General features: G+C 44.4%; 1 protein-coding gene across 1 annotated transcript; it reads left to right on the plus strand.

Annotated features, from left to right (window-relative positions):
* Nucleotides 1-3955: 3955 nt before the first annotated feature.
* SELENOS (selenoprotein S) lies at nt 3956-14305 on the plus strand. The gene is made up of 5 exons (XM_041753699.1): nt 3956-4085; nt 4809-4943; nt 6955-7061; nt 10411-10579; nt 12578-14305. Exons 1-5 carry the CDS (start codon nt 4010-4012, stop codon nt 12655-12657), a joined length of 567 nt encoding a protein of 188 aa, XP_041609633.1. The 5' UTR covers nt 3956-4009; the 3' UTR covers nt 12658-14305.
* Nucleotides 14306-15135: the final 830 nt, after the last annotated feature.

A 15135-nucleotide genomic window follows, 5' to 3' on the forward strand; every position in this document is an offset into this window, starting at 1 on the left:
TTACTGTGGTCCTGGCTTTGACTGTGGGCAGTACTTAGCAATAATACAAGACGTGCCATCCCCTGAATGGATCTGGACTAAACAGGATTACTTTGGTACTAAACAGTTTAATGACTCGTGGTTAATGATTTGAGGGCTGCTAAGAAAAAACAGGAGACCTTGCTGCTATATTTATGCATGGTCCCAAGTGAGGATTTTTCAAAAATTGATGAGATGAAAGCGAGGGCTCCTTGGCTCAGAGCTCAACCAACATCTTTGTGTCTCAGGACCAGAAAAATGAGTTTTGCCTCCACCCAGTTTTTCCCAGAAGCCCTGTTTTCAGTGTGCAATTTTGCAGAACATAAGGTTTGGTCAAAGATACCTTCTATCATGTTATAGTAGCAACTTGTACCAGTGGCATTGTCCTGCAACACTCAAATTTATTTCTGTGTAACTACATTAAGATGTTGATTGGATTATTAGTAGTTTTATAGTATTGATGAAGGATAGTTGAAGAGAGGCAGGGCAGGACAAGGGGCCCCACCCTAAGGGAAAACAACCCTTAAAACGATTTTACACCACTCTGGAAGGAGCCCTCTACCCTTTCCCATGTGACAGATGACAAAAGTCCGATTGGATGACAGGTGCAGGGAGGGTTAATCAGATTAAAACAGCCCTCCAACAAGTCCATAAAACTCTAGACTTAGAAACTCCAATGGCAGCCCTCTTGGGTCCCCTTCTTCTTTGGGAGTTTTGTACTATCACTTTACTATGGCTCAATAAACTTTTGCTGCCCACCATTGTTCGTCTGGTCTATAGATCTCTTCATTCTTTGAAATGGTGTGACCAAGAACCATGGGCACCAAAGGAGAAGGAAATCCTGTAACTGCATTTGTATGTGATTAGGTTTTGAGGTTCAAAGAACTATACATTTAGGAAATGTATATAATTACATATACATAAATATATGGTTTTATATATGTAGATATTTAACCTAATTATTTTTTAAAGATCTTATTTATTCATGAGACACAGGCAGAGGGAGAAGCAGGCTCCATGCAGGGAGCCCAATGTGGGACTCAATCCCTGGTCTCCAGGATCAGGCCCTGGGCCGAAGGCGGCACTAAACCCCCAGCCACTGGGGCTGCCCAATATTTAACCTAATTTAAATGCTGCAGTAGGGGGCGCCTGGGTGGCTCCGTCAATTAAGCACGTGCCTTCAGCTCAGGTCAGGATTCAGGGTCTTTGGATGGAGCCCTGAGCCCAGCTCCCTTCTCAGTGGGGAGTCTGCTTCTCCCTCCTCCTCCCCTGTTCTCGCTCTCTTTTTCTGTCTCAAAACCTTTAAGTGTTACAGTAGGAATCTATAAGAATGTCATTGAAAGGGTCATTCGAGTTTGAGAAATACTATTGTTTGATTGCCATCTCTGTAATCTCCCTTAGCTACCAACACCTTTAATCCTGTCTTGTTTTATACTTTTGTTAAAAGGTGAGGTGTTAGGCAATTTATCAGTTAGCTATTGCCACAATGATGCTGCATAACAAACCACTCCAAAACTCAGGCTTTTAAGTGGCAACCACCATTTATTCTCACACCTGGCTCTGCTTTTCCTTGCAGGTCCATGGGTTAACTAGCATGACTCAGCTTTACATATCTCATTTTCCTTGGGCAAGTCAGCTAACTGGACAGTGACACATGGAGAAAACACTAAAATCTTAAGACCTATACTCAAAACTGACACACTGTTAAATCTGCCTACTTGCCATTAACCTAAGCAAGCCACCTGGCCAAGTTCAAAGTCAAAGGCTGGGCAAATAATACTCCTACCTTGAGGCTATTGCAAGGATGTGGTTGTAAGAAGGAATGATGAATTGGAGACATTTAGTCTACTATGGTCTGACTGGTTGGGAGTTCTGGATACTACCTTTGTTCTGTTTTTCCAAATAACCTGTGAGCAGTTGTATTGAACAAGGTGTGTGCTGAAATAACTTTATGGTTCTAAATAAGCTAGGTGAGATACTTCCTGATTAAAGGGACAAAGGTAACAACACATCAGCCTGGCTAGGAAGAATAACTTCCATCAGTGGGAACTTAAGAACAGCAATGTGCTAAGGAACTAAAGCAAACTCTCTTTATCCATTGCATTCTAGCAATTCAAAACCTAATTAGATTTTAGTTGAATATACTATTCATCATACTGCGAGTACATATGTAAATGACGCTAGTTCATAATAGTATGCAAAAGCACTTTACTCTTGGTGTTTAAAAATGTGCGTTATTTTCATTACTGTTGTGCTGGTTTCTGTTTTCTATTACAAAATTTTGAGTGACAGGAATTATTCATTCTTTTTGTTTAAATGATAGAAACGAAATGTTAAATTTATTCTATCTTCATCCCTGCAGACACTGCAGGGAAGGGTAGGTAAACAAGGCAAATAAAACAAACTCTTCTACACCATTTAACCAGATGCAACATTTTGGCATTTTTAGGATTTGCAGGTTGACTTAATTCACTGACTTGGTTTGAAAGCTGGCACCAGTAAGGTAGGATCTCTGCAAAGTCAGATCTTTCTCCATAGCTCCTCCAAATACCGTAATTCCTGGGCTACACTGTGAGCTCTGAAATGATGTTTACTGCAACATGCTTGATGCTTTCACATCTTAACCTGATGCCTTTTGTCAGGGCAGGGAACTATCTGTTAAAAACCTTCTAAGCTACCAGCAGTCTTAACCACTAAGTGACTGTAAAGAAAAAAAAAAAAAAAAACATAAAAAGCATGAATCAAAACTTGTGCCAGATCTTTTTCCAGGACATTAATGCGCCGAGAAAAGAGAGAGGTCCTCATCAATGGCTTCCATGAGCAGTGACTCCTACAGTATAGTTAGTGTATCAGGTCCAGTTGGGCAACCCCAACCTCTTGACTAGTTTATCACTATTTATACACAAGGCATGTTTAAAGCGGATCCTCAATCAAGTATTGCAGTCATAATCCCAAGGAATAGTCCAGTTTTAGCACATCTAGTTCCTGCAAGATGCCAGATCAAGTGCGAAACCACCTCAAAGAGTGATGGTACATCACCTTTTACAAGCGAGAGGAAAACATCAAGAAGGGAATAACCTTTCTCTCTCCTAAACTCATCAGATCAGTGGCTGACAAAGTCCAGAGTCCTCCATTTCCGCGTTTCAAGAGCCCATTGTCAAGGTGAAGAAGAGCTTTGACGTTATTCCCTGTTCGCTGTCTTTCCACGACTGTTTTCCTGATTCTCAACCCTCCTCCCGAGACACGGCTAGGCGTGTTCACCTCAAAGCCTGCTCCAAAAATCACTCGAGTTTTCAAATTTCAAGTAGGGAGAATGAAGGCTTCAGAGCAGAGCGAAGGCGATGGAGGAAGTCTTTGCAGGCCGAGGGAGCCGCCAGGCATCTATTATAAACAACTGACACCGCCTGGTGACACCTAGGAGGATTCAATATGTGCTGGAGCCACTGCTTTAACTCTCCGGAGCCGAGAGGAGGAGAACCGTGAGGGGAGGTGGGATTTCCTCCGCCTGAGATGCAACCAGGGCAGGTGGAGGAGGCGGCTGCCAGGGGTTCACCTGCACCCCTCGGGGGCGTAGCTTGGCTGAAGCCCTCGCCTGCCGGGAGTCCGCCTGCCCAACGGGCCCGGGGCAAGGATGTGGGCGCAGGAGCCGTTTCCAGGAGGCCCCCAGCGCCCCCGTGACCTCGGTGTGCAATCAGTACAAAAGCAAACCCGCCAGACGACGTCGGCCGGCAGATAAGTCAGGCGGCTTCATTCACCACAACAGGGCGCGGTAGGCCCGGCGCGCTCCGCCGCCGCCTCCCTCTGCTTTCCCGGCCACGCCCCCGTGGACCACGGCCTCACTGTGATTGGCCGAGCCCCAGGGCCGGGTCGCGCCACGATTGGCCAGGACTCCGGGACGCTGGTGCAGGGCGCACGCCACGTGTACGTAGGGGCGGGCCGGAAGGCGAAGACGCCCTCTGACGCGGCCGGGCGCCGCGGGTAGACGACAGCCATGGAGCGGGACGGCCAGCAGCTGTCCGCGCGGCCGGCTCTGGAGACCGAGGGGTTGCGCTACCTGCACGTCACGGGTGAGTCGCAGCTGCGGGCCGCTGGGCCTCGGGGTTGTACCGCCTGCCCCCGGGCGCCGCCATGTTCGGTGGGTCGTCCTCTGCTGCGCTCCCGGGCGGGCCCGGGGAGGCCTGCGGACGCCTGGGGAGGCCTGGGCAGGGCCTGGGCGGCAGCCGGGTGGCGCCGCACGCAGGTCCGGGAGGCGGACCTGGAACGCGCGCGGAGGCCCTCCCGGAACCGCACTTCTCTGCGCGGCCCGGCCCGGCCCTCCTTTGCGCGAATCCTTTATTTTATGCGACGCAAGCCCTTCCCGGCTTGCGGTAACGGTGGCCCCTCGGCGCTGGGCTTTCACCTCCCGGGCTCACGTCACCCACCCCACCCCACCCCACCGCACCGCACACCTGGCGCTGCATCGGCCCCCACGGCCACCCCTTTCTGTCTCTGAGGTCTCAAAGGCCTTTGCCCTCCCGAGTCATACGCTTCCCTCCACCCCCCAAAACCCACTCTGCCGTGCCCTCCATCCTCCGGACTTGCCCCCAACTCCCCAGATGGTTGAGAAGGCCCTTCTTGGCGACCCTTGAATGGTGCTGCTCCTATTTTAATTGCCTGCTTAGGAGGCCCTTTCCTCGGCTGCACTCTGGGTTTTGAGGGGAGGAGTTACGCCTCGTCTTAGTTGAATTTTATGAAAAAGTCTAGTAGTGGCATGATGTTCAGTTTCTTCACAACTGTGTTCTGCTTTTCAGTGGGCTCCCTGCTGGCCACCTATGGCTGGTACATCGTCTTCAGCTGCATCCTTCTCTACGTGGTGTTTCAGAAGCTTTCCACCCGGCTGAGGGCCTTGAGGCAGAGGCAGCTGGACCGGGCTGAAGCAGCCGTGGGTTAGTGCGTGATACCAGGAGGGTATACACCTGTACACCTCTTTTTTTTAGTATTTAAAAGTAAGCGTATTAGGAAGAGTAAGAAGTCCATGATTCTAATCTGTATGAAAGGAAACCCCTTTTATGCTTCTGTAACTAATTTTGGGGAACGTGTAATAGCTTTTTTATTTCCTTAAATTTCGGTAATTTTAATGAGATGGAAAACCTGCTTCATGATGTGTAGAGCACTCGCTGCATTTTTTTGTTAAATGTTTTTTTACTTATAGGATGGATTGAAATGAAAACTTCACAGCTTCTCCTACTTGTGGGTCTGCCTACTAAATTTCTAGAACCATTGCAAGTGACAAGAAACTCAGCCTTAGGTCTTTATATCCACCACATTTTGATTTTCACAACTTCCTCATCAGCTCTGATTTCAAACTATACTTGGCTGTTTTGAAAACATATTCCCTCTGAAACTGTAGCCATTTCAGTAAATAGAAGCTAGTTTCTGAGAACATATCTAAAAGAAAGAAATGTTAAGTGTTTTGAGAGTGGCAGCACAATTAAATACAAATCCTTCTTTTGACCCACCAGAGTTACTGAGTTTGGGGAGAAAAGCAAATGTAGCACAAAAGTTGTCATTAGCGGAAAGGCTTAGGAATGTCCTTCAGACATACCTCTCCGCTCTTCCATTAAACTCTGTGTGTGGCCCTGCCATTCTCTCAGTCTTTTTTATTGTTAGCTGTACATCTGACAGCAAACTACAAATTGCAGTTGTGCATCTTGCATAAGATGCAGGATTTCAAGAGGGCGGCAGTGGTGTTAGGAAACAGCTTTAGTCACCTGGTATAGCCATCTCTCCGAGTGAAGTGTTGGCAGTGTGAGACTGCTCTTACAATTGAAGAATAGGTTTATAAGATGATAGGCTGGGCATTTTATTTATTTTTTATTTTATTTTATTTTATTTATTTAGGCTGGGCATTTTAAAAGAGGCTTTTTTTTGTGAAGAACTGCGAAAAGTAAATGTGTAGTCAAAAATGTTATGTTGTGCTATTATACAATTTTGTTAGGAAAATTTGGTTAAAAAAAAAAAATCCATGCTTGATTTTAAGAATGCCCTGATAGTTACAGATTTTACCAAAAATCACATTTCTGTGAAGTGGAACTATAATTTTGTTTCTGAAGATAAAATTTCCAGTCATTTCTACCACTACACACACACACACACACACACACACACACACACACACGTGCTACTTTGGCCCATTTTATGTGAATTCAGTTAAGTACTCTCTTTCCACTACCTTCTAGGAGTGATGGTTGCTTATGCTTTTGGATAGTGCTGATGTGAACATATAGTTCTACTCTGTTTTCTTCTTTAAAAATTAGCCATACCACTGTGTAGATGCCTCTTGCTGATTCTTAACATGGTGGTCTGAATAGATGAGCAGATAGAGAACTTGACAGTATATTTATATAACTCTGTTTTGTTTTATAAACCAGATAAAACGTAGATAAAACTGGGAGCATTATTTCCATTAAGGCTAACTGGAAGGATTTTTCTTTTCTGTAGAAACAAGGGTAAGATGCCTAAGGATCTTTACGTCTTTGTGGTAGGGATCGGAGCTAAATAAGTGTGGCTAATGATTAGAAAATTTTATCTTTCCTTGTTGTCTTCTCCAATTCTGGTCAGCCTGGAGACTGGATGTTAGAAATCCAGGTTGTGAAATGGAATCTCAGGTGCCCCTTGGTCACGGGGCTATGCCAGACTCTTTTGAATTGGAATTGCTGAGGGAGCCCAGAAATATGCATTTCTAGCAGGGATTTCTGGTGCCCTGGATCTTTGGGGCTAAGAAGTAAGGCAGTAAGAGCAGTCTTCTGCCCCCATAAGCAGTAAAATTTATGCACAACGGGAGAATTGTCACATGAAGTCAGTGTTTTTGTATTGCCTGACATCTGCACTTCTGTATCCTAATAATATGGACCCTTAAGAATCTCTTTTTTATTAAATTTTTTCTTGACCTTTTAGAACCTGATGTTGTTGTTAAACGACAGGAGGCTCTAGCAGCCGCTCGTTTGAAAATGCAAGAAGAATTAAATGCACAAGTTGAAAAGCATAAGGAAAAACTAAGACAGGTACGAGCTGGTTTTAGTTTGAATACATGGTCTTAAGAAATATTTTGCTGCTTAGTGGGTAAAAGAGTGTGTGTGTGTGTGTGTGTGTGTGTGTGTGTGTGTGTGTGTATACAAGCAGGTTTGCCTGCAAGTCTCCTTCACCCCACCCCCTGTTAGGGTGGGTACTGGGAACAGCTAATTATGGCAGAATTGATTCCTCTTAGCTTAGTACTGGTCGGCACACTTCTCTTGTGCAATATCTTACTGTTTGTGGGGAAAATACTCTTTTAAAAGGATGTTCTTTTATTTACCATTTTTGCTTTCCAATGGTTTCTTCACACCGTATTCTCACCCAAAACTGTGTGTCCAGGTGCCATGCCACGTTCAGCTCTAGCTCCATTATCTGTTTTAAGCCATGTATCTCACACGATCTAGCTTGGTGGATCTAGTCATTCTTCAGTGGATTGAAGGAGAGTCAGGGGGTGGAGGGCAATAGTGGGCTCAACCCAGGAGTGAGATGGGGAGCAGAAGACGGAGTTTTGAAAGATTTTTTAAAGGCAGGTGGTTTCACTGGGGAGCAGTAGAAGGGGAAAGGGAAGAAAGAACCAATGACAACTGTTGGAAGTGACTTGAGGGGTCAGGTGGGTTGTACTGCCCTTCTCAGGAGCAAGACCACCCACCAGATTTGACCTAGTCTGTGTAACTGAAATGACGAAGTTGTAGACTACTTTCTAAGAAGTTTCAGTCCAGATGTTTCTGGGCCCTTTTTCCTCTTAGAAGAAAGCCTCTGCTAGCTTGAGGGCATCAGAGAAATTGGTCTTCCTGTTGCTTTTGCTTGTGTCTGTGGTGTTTTCAGTGTCCTGTGCCTCTCTGCCACTGCTAGTGGCTCCTGTGGTTTCTGCACAGTCATCTAGTACATGGCTGGTTTCCCCAGCTTGGCTGGAGCCCAGGAGGACAGAACAACAGCACACCTACTCCACACGTTCCTCCCCCTTGGTCACCCTGTCTCAGCAACCTTCTTCAGTGTTCAATTGCGTGTTTTCCACTTAAATGGAATCACTAACCTAGAATGTACTTGCACATTGCTGTTGCTCAATTTTTTTAATCATACAGGGTAAAAAAAAAAAAAATTGTTTGTTATAAAAAATCTCTACCATGAAAATTAAGTCTCCTATCTCTTTGTTCTTCTACCTCCTGCTGCCCAGCATTCCATATTAGGTTTTTTAGGTATTTTTCCAGCAATATTTATTCATATATAAATACCCATAGAGGTTTTTCATTGAGGGACGCCTGGGTGGCTCAGCGGTTGAGCATCTGCCTTCAGCTCAGGCCATGATCCTGGGGTCTGGGATCAAGTCCCAAATCAGGCCTTGCCTGGAGCCTACTTCTCTCTCTCTCTATGTCTCTGCCTCAGTCTCTCTCTCTGTGTCTCATAAATAAATAGATCAAATCTTTAAGAAAAAGTAATTTTTCATTGAAATGGCAGCATAGTGTACATAGATGCCATTTTTGATCCATTCTATTTTAATGTTTACTGATCTCCAACCATTTAATTATTATTATTTTGTTCCAAGAGCCATAGAATAAGTTGAGTTCCTTTTACATGTCATAATTGACAACTTCAGGGTCTGAGTTTGTGTCTGTAAAATAGCTTGATCATTTATGCAGTTTGCTGAAGTAGCTGAAAAAAAAATCTTTGTAAAATTGCAGTGTGAGCCTCCTAAAATTGGGAAAGGGACAAAAGTCCATGTTTGGTTTTAAGATTGTTTCAGCACATGTAATTCTGTTTCCTGTACTACAAGCATAGTAATAATAACAAATGGGTTGAGTCTGCCTGGCCCACAGCTGAATCGGCTCTCCTATTCACAGTTTCAGGATTTGTCAGCTGTGTTCCATCCTGGTGTTCTGTGTGTCAGCCAGGAGTATAGAATAGCCTTCAGGTCAAGAGATGATTTCCCCCTTGACTTCTTGTCCTTGCAGACAGTGGAAGAATGGGGTAACAGGTATTGGGGTTTAGGAGCAGTGAACCCTGAAAGCCTTGGAGAAATCTTGTGGATGTGCTTCCAGAGATTTCTCACATATCCTTCTGGTGTCACAGTTTAACTGGAACCAGAATGAACAGCAGTTTGAGTCTGGATTCCATGGGGAATGAGAAATGTGTAGTGCACATAAGCTTGTGTGCACATAAGGCATGGTTCCTGATTGCTGGTGGGAATGTTGCTCTTCCAAGAGTGGCAGACAGAGGCAAAGGTCCAGTGTACTACGTTTCCCTCCTGCCTTGGGAGCCTGCTCACTCTACGCTTGCAAGCGTTCTCAAGTGCTTGTTGTTCTGTACAATTTTCTGCTGAGATTAGTTTTCCTTTATGTTTCCAGTAGTACTGGACTTTCAAAGCACTTTCACATCACATCGGTTCTCATTCTGCAAAGCAGAAGGAATAAGTGACTTTCCTTAGGTAACTCAGCCAAGTGGCAACAGACCTGGCAGCCACACTCACCCATTCCAAGTCAGAGTTCTTCCATGTCACAGAAATGTCCTGCTCTGGGCAACTTTTAGAAGAACTGAATTGGTATTTTCTTTCTTATGACACTTTTTGCTCTCTTTAAAGTTTATAAACACAGGGGCATCTGGGTGGCTCAGGCAATTAAGTGTCTGCCTTCAGCTCAGGTCATGATCTTGGGATCGAGCCCCACATCAGGCTCCCAGCTCAGTGGGGAGCCTGCTTCTCCATTTCCCCCTCTCTGCTGCTCATGGTCTCTCTTTCTCCCAAATAAAAAGTAAAATCTTTTTTTTTTTTTAAGATTTTATTTATTTATTCACAAGAGACACACAGAGAGAGAGAGAGAGAGAGAGAGGCAGAGACACAGGCAGAGGGAGAAGCAGGCTCCATGTAGGGAGCCTGACATGGGACTTGATCCTGGGTCTCCAGGATCAGGCCCTGGGCTGAAGGCGGTGCTAAACCCCTGAGCCACCGGGGCTGCCCAATAAGTAAAGTCTTTAAAAAAAAAATTTCTGTGTGAGTCAAACTTATACCACTAGATGACAGCAACATAATTAACTAAAGAAAATTCGGGTGAAGGTTTGGTTTCAAAGACTTTTAAATGAAAAAATTGGGCAGCCCCTGTGGCTCAGCAGTTTAGCACGGCCCAGGGCCTGATCCTGGAGACCTGGGATCGAGTCCCACATCGGGCTCCCTGTATAGAGCCTGCTTCTTCCTCTGCCTGTGTCTCTGCCTCTCTCTCTCTCTCTCTGTATGTCTCGTGAATAAATAAATAAAATCTTTAAAAAAAAAATAAATGAAAAAATTGCCAAAATTAGCATTTTCTTTGAGAAAGATGGCACCTTATGAATTAATGTGCAATTCTTTCTTAGCTTGAGGAACAAAAAAGGAGACAGAAGATTGAAATGTGGGATAGCATGCAAGAAGGGAAAAGTTACAAAGGAAATGCAAGAAAGCCTCCAGAAGAAGACTGTCCTGGGCCTTCTACTTCATCAGTCCTGCCGAAACGGAAACCTGATCGAAAGCCTCTGCGGGGTGGTGGTGAGTACCAGATACTAACGTATTCTGTGCAATTACAGGGTAGGTTTACCTTTTAAAAACAAGATTCTGTTTCTTCCTTTTTTTTTTTTTTTTTTAAATCTATAAATTGAAGCTAATTCCTAGCTTGGGATTATGGGATAAATAAAAGAAACCCTTAATGGCTCAAGGTCGCCAACCTGGTGAGCCCAATGTCCCTGTTGCCCAGCGTCCTAGGGTAAGGGTATGGGAGCAGATCTTGCTTCCAGAAGGCCTGTAACCTCCTAGGCCTCCATGTCCAATCAGTAAAGTAAACATTGCCTAAGAAATAGGAAGGGGTGGTCAGTCAAGGCCCCCATGAGTAACTGGCATGGTGGCTCTCATATTTAAGCCTCTCACCCTGCTCCCACACAGGAAGGGGAGAATTAAGTAGGGCAAAGGATAGTTTGCGCATTTTGCGAATGAGTGTCACGAGGCTAGAACACCGTGGTTTCTGTCTTCCCAGCCAGGGCCACCTTATTTCTTGCAAATAACTCTCTCAAGGAGACACGAACAGGTGTTCATCCAGAGCTTTTTTCTGTGTGCAACCCCTGTCCCCTGCACTCTAGATGACACGGTCGCTGTCTATTTCCATCCCATTCTTGAGGTCTTTCACATCCTTTTGGGAAGACATGACTTACAAATGAAAATAAGTAATGTTTGTGATCTGCTAGCAGTTCCACATTAATCCTGAGGGAGGAGGGGGCAAAGATACCAGAACACTGTGGAGGAACCAGTTCTGGGCTGAATACTTTTTTCTCCATTGGGGGAGAAGGTTTCTTCTGCACAGAGGTATTGCAAGAGGCAGAGGCATGGAAGGCTGGCTGGCGTCTTGGGAGGACGACAGGGAGACTGGAATGTGGGCTCCAAGGCAGCATGGACAGAAGCTGGGTTGTCCATAAAGGTTGAGCCCCATCCTTTTTGCGTCAGGAACCCAAAGCTGGCTTGCTAGAGGAGTGATATATCCGAAAAGAAAATGCTATTTTAAAACTTTATCAGGGCACCTAGGTGGCGCAGTTTGTTAAGCGTCCACCTCTTGGTTTCAGCTCAGGTCGTGATCTCAGAGTCGTAAGATCAAGCCCTGAATTTGGTTCCATAGTCAGCGGGAAGTTTACTTGAGATTCTTTCACCCTCTCCCTCTGCCGTGTGCTCTACCCCCTCCATGCACATGCATGCCTGTGCACTCTGTTCTCTGTCTCTGTCTCTCTCTGATCTTTTTTAAAAAAAATTTTCCTGAAAGGATATTTTGTAGAACAAACAGTGGTGATATTTAGGAGAAGAGTGGACATTGTAGAAAACGTAACATATGATGTGTTCATGTGCATGGTCTCTTTCAGTGTTCCCAATGATCCTGAGCCAGATGCTTTCTGAGTAGCTTGGTTTTACAAATAAGGGAACCAAAGCACAGGGAATTATTGCCCAAAGATCCCATAGTAAATAAGGAGCAAAACCACCTCAGTTAAGGTCTCACTGGCCTAAAGCCTGAGCACTCAACCTAGTCACCAAATGTCTGTTAACTTTGGGAGCTGAGTGGGTGGGATTAGGAGTGAGGGTGAGGGCATGAATGTTACCCAGGTCTGATCGGTAGTAGGGGCAAATTCCATTCTGTTTTGATATTTTTTAAATTTATTTTCTGTAGCTTGCACTGTCCTTATTTGAATGTATACATTTTATTAAGCACTGTTGTAGAAGCCTTCATGTACTTAAATCCAGCCATCTTGAGAGATTTTTTGGGGCAAATTTCTTGTGTGTTTTGGGGGAATTTTTACATTTTTGAGGAGTTAAGACCAAAATGCTGGATGACTTCTTTTATTCCCCCAGAAAGTCCATTCAAAGTGTAATCACAGAATAAAGTATTTTTTTCACATGGTAGCTAAAAGTTTTATGAAAATGTGTGAGAATAGAGCTTTGCATGTCAGGCTCGGCAATTTTATATTTGATGCAGAATGTGCCCAGTGTTTTGCTTCCTTTCCCTCATCCCAGGTTACAACCCACTGTCTGGTGAAGGAGGTGGAGCCTGCTCCTGGAGACCTGGACGCAGAGGCCCGTCATCTGGTGGATGAGGCTAAGAATCTTGTTAATGTCACTTTGGACATTAGCAAGATGAATCCGTAACCCTCAATTCAACTGCCTTACGTGCATGCTTTTCACAGTGACTAGCCAAGGGGAGTGGGATTTATTTCTGTTCTTAACCACACATGCATCTTTATTGGTTGAAGTCAGCATAGGATAATAGCACCACCAGCAGCAGTGACAGCTGGTCACACTTCACTAAAGCCAGTGACTGCATTCATTGATTCATGGGTAATTTCTAGGTGGTAGATAAAGCCCTCCAGCTGATTAACAATCTTGATAAAATTAATGGTTCTTCAAGTTAGAAGTTGTTGCTGGTAGGACAGTCTCTGTGACAGGTTGCCGTTGAATGATGTCTTCCTTGTAAATGGTGAGCCCACCAGCGAGGATTACTGATGCAGACAGTTGATGGGGTTGTTTCTGTATATTTATTTTTATGTACAGAACTTTGTAAAAAAGAAACTGTAAATATTAAAAAAATACAAAAAAAACATTTTTAGCACCTTTATTAAATTCAAGGATGTTTCATTATGAACTTGAATATGTCTACCAAACCTGAAATAGCTTTCTATCATGCCACAACCTCCTCTTATTACTTACTTTTCCTGCTCACTGTTTCTCACCTGTGGTGAGCAGGAGGAGTGACGGTCAGCTACAGTGATTCCCAGAGTGGGCAGGCCCCTTGAAGTCTGTCCACAGAATCGGGTGCTGAGAGCTAGTTGCTAAATTCTAGGATAAACAGACCTCTAGACAAGGGCCCTGTGGGTCATTCCCCTTGCACCAGGACTCATTTGTTATATTCTTGTCAATAGTCCACTGTAAAGGACCAAACAGTAAAATTTCAGGCTGTGCAGGATGCATAGTGTTGGGTTTGTGCTTTTTTTTTTTTTTTTTTTTTTAAAGGAATGTTGAAAACCAAAAAATTCTCAGCTCATGGGCTGGATTTGGCTTATGTGCTATAGTTTACTGATCCTGCTGTCAAGTCAAGATCATAAGAAGGAAACAAAATAGTGCAGGTTAATTAGCCAGAAAAATATTCTAGAGTGGTCTCATGTATACATTGGTTGACATTTATTGAGTATCTGATATGTGTGAAGTATTCTGGGGTTGTCTTCCTTGCTATATATAAAGGAAAAAATATAATCTGCTCCTATGGAACTTACAGTCTCTTGGGGAGCGTTGGGGAGAGCAATAACCAGAACACTTGAAGAACAGTGTACTTACAAACAAACAGGTTGGAATAGTCCAGACTAAGAATCTGAGTCTTAGAGACATTTGAGTTTAATTTTGGGTGGGGGACCTGGGGGTTCCAGACAGAAGAGAGGGTCAGTGAAAACAAGGGTGGGACTTGTGAGGTTTTGGAGATCAAAATTTCCAATTGTTAACTAGATTGGCTTTTTACCAGCATAGAAGGTTTACAACATGGGAAGTTTCAGACTTGGATTAAAGTATTTCATCCAGATTTGTTGTTTGCATGGAGAGAGAGATTCCCTTGTGGTCTCTAAGGAACTTTAATAATTCTTTCCTTCATGTGTTTTCTTTCTTTCTTTTTTTTTTCTTCATGTGTTTTCTGTAGCTGAAAACTTGTGTTTAGTTATTCTCTGTGATTCATTTTAGAAGTAAAAGGGCATGTTTTAATCTACTCTGAAATGTGACTCATTTTCCTCACGCCTCTTTTTTCCATAATTCATGACTAGAAATTAGTCACGAGCACACAGGAAGGAATAATGCTTGAATTCTGAGCCTTGATCACCATGGTCAACCTCACCCTTGTTTCTTTTTTTTTTTTTTTTAAGATTTTATTTATTCATGAGAGACAGAGAGAGAGAGAGGCAGAGACACAGGCAGAGGGAGAAGCAGGCTCCATGCAGGGAGCCTGATGCGGCACTTGATCCCGGGACCCCAGGATCACACCCTGGGCCAAAGGCAGGTGCTAAACCGCTGAGCCACCCAGGGATACCCCTCAACCTCACCCTTGTGTTCCTAACAGCCAAGGGCTATGGATAACCAGGGTGGGGAGCTTGATCTGGCTACTGAAACAGATGTGTGGAATAGTGAACAATGGGGCGAAAACTGTGTGCTACAAGCCTAGGGCGGGAAGCATTCCAGAAGGGTAGACAGAGGTAGCCCAGGAAGGTGAGTTTTGCTCTCCTCTTGAATGGATGAAGAAGTGAGTTTTGCTCTCCTCTTGAATGGATGAAGAAGTGGGGCCAGAACTTGAGGCCTGTGGGGAAGAAGGGAGTTGGCCAGGGCCAGGAGAGCCATGTCGAACTGAATAGGACACTGCCTCATCCCTCCGTGGAAGGGCTGCAGCTGGGATGGCAGCTTGGAACTGGTGTGTAGATACTTGGGAGCTATAAGTTTTCAGTGATGAATGTGTGACCCAATCCTTCCAGAGCAATGTCAGTAGGTTCTTGGGCAAAAATACACATGAATCATTAGTTGAAACTGGTAGGTGGAGTTCTAGC

The sequence above is a fragment of the Vulpes lagopus genome, chromosome 4 (genome assembly GCF_018345385.1).
Source record: "Vulpes lagopus strain Blue_001 chromosome 4, ASM1834538v1, whole genome shotgun sequence".
Classification (NCBI taxonomy): Eukaryota; Metazoa; Chordata; class Mammalia; order Carnivora; family Canidae; genus Vulpes; species Vulpes lagopus.